Source organism: Gekko japonicus, unplaced genomic scaffold, assembly GCF_001447785.1.
Source record: "Gekko japonicus isolate JY-2015 unplaced genomic scaffold, Gekko_japonicus_V1.1 scaffold997, whole genome shotgun sequence".
NCBI classification, from domain to species: Eukaryota; Metazoa; Chordata; class Lepidosauria; order Squamata; family Gekkonidae; genus Gekko; species Gekko japonicus.
In genome coordinates, this window is record NW_015174303.1 from 338961 (window position 1) to 340529 (window position 1569).

At 50.6% G+C, this 1569-nt stretch overlaps 1 protein-coding gene across 1 annotated transcript in view; it reads right to left on the bottom strand.

Annotated features, from left to right (window-relative positions):
- Positions 1-1170: 1170 nt before the first annotated feature.
- AJAP1 (adherens junctions associated protein 1) overlaps positions 1171-1569 on the bottom strand; it is a 94797-nt gene continuing 94398 nt past the window's right edge. The window contains exon 4 of the mRNA XM_015424120.1: positions 1171-1225. Coding sequence (XP_015279606.1) covers positions 1171-1225 — 55 coding nt within the window. The remainder of the gene's footprint in view (positions 1226-1569) is intronic.

Below are 1569 nucleotides of genomic sequence, written 5' to 3' on the forward strand. Positions count from 1 at the left end.
TCGCTGAAGAAGAGAGATGAGTGAAAGAAGCAAGTTAGTTGTGAAGAAAAGAGAAGGGGGTTCCTGTGATGACGATGGAAAAGAAACGGGAATGTTCATGGGGTCTCCCTCTTTAGACAAGAGGAGAAATCTCAATTGCTAATTATGCCGTTAATTATTAATCCCCACTTCTAATCAACTCAAAGCAGCTTCGAGGAAGACCAGAATGGAACAAAAAGGAATATCAAAGTCCACTGGTGCAAGCGTTTAAATGAATCAGAAATCTTAGTCCATCAAGCATTAAATCACTACACAATCCATTCCAGCCCTGTTGCGAGACAGGGGGTCTGGTATGACTGTGATCATCAGCATGGATGTTAAAAGAAACAAGTAAATGTATTCAGAGGGAGGGAAGCTCTGTAGCATCTGTGGAAACTGGGCATGGCTAGGGTTGCCAAATGTACTCACCTCTGCCGGCGGGAGACTTTGTGCCAGCTCCTGGTGCGCACGCGTGCGCCGCATGCACGTCACTTCCCTGTGACGTCATCACACTGGGGCGGGGCACAGCCATTTGAGGGGAAAACATATTCCCCTCAAATGGCTGTGCCCTGCCCCAACGTGATGACGTCACAGGGAGGTGACGTGCATGCGGGGGTGGGGTTTTCCCCGGGTCCCAATTCCGCGGGGGCGGAAATCGGGGCTCCAAAGCGGGGGGAAATCCGCCCCCCGGGGGGATTTGGCAGCCCTAGGCATGGCCCTTATCATTTAGGGTTGCCAGCTCCTGGTTGGGAAAGTCCTGGAGATTTGTGGGCAGAGCCTGAAGAAGGTGGGGCTTGGAGAAAGGAGGGACATCATCTGGGTGTACTTCCATACCATCCATCCTCCGAAAGCAGCCATTTTCTCCAGGGGAACCGTTCTCTGTCATCTGGAGATGAGTTATAATTCCGAGATATCTCCAGGGCCCACCTGGAGGCTGGCAACCCTATGAGTGCTAGCCGAGCTCTGATACGCATGTGCACATGCAAGGGCGATCTTGCTAAACAAAAGCTCTCTAGGCAGGTGTATCACAGATTTGGGTTTTTGTTTAAATGAAAAAAAGGGCTGAAGAGAAGGTACGTACCAGGAAATAGAACATGGCGTCTGCCCTGCCCCCAGGAAGTAAAACAGACTTCGGCCGGTCAGCAGGAGATTTCAAACCATTTCACAGACAGAAAGGCCACAGGAATACGGCGCGGAAGAGGAGGGTCTGCAGCGAGCAGAAAAATGGACTTGCACGGGCCCATACGTGACATACAGGAAGCAAGCCTGCCTAGGTAGGCCTGCAGCCAAAAACCAGCGTTTATCATCGTGTATTTGGAGAGAGGGGGACATGAAGGTTAAAGTAATGCTTTGCGTGGTCTTATTGGTTTTGCATGGGAGGAGGTGTCGACAGAGGATGAAGAGGTAAGGACCGCTCCCTGCCCCCCAATGAATAAACTGAACTGGTGTGCTAAGAAAAAACATGAACGGCTACACTGAGATGTCTCGAATACAGGCCAAATGACAAGGAAGGAAGGAAGGAAGGAAGGAAGGAAGGAAGTAAGGAAGGAA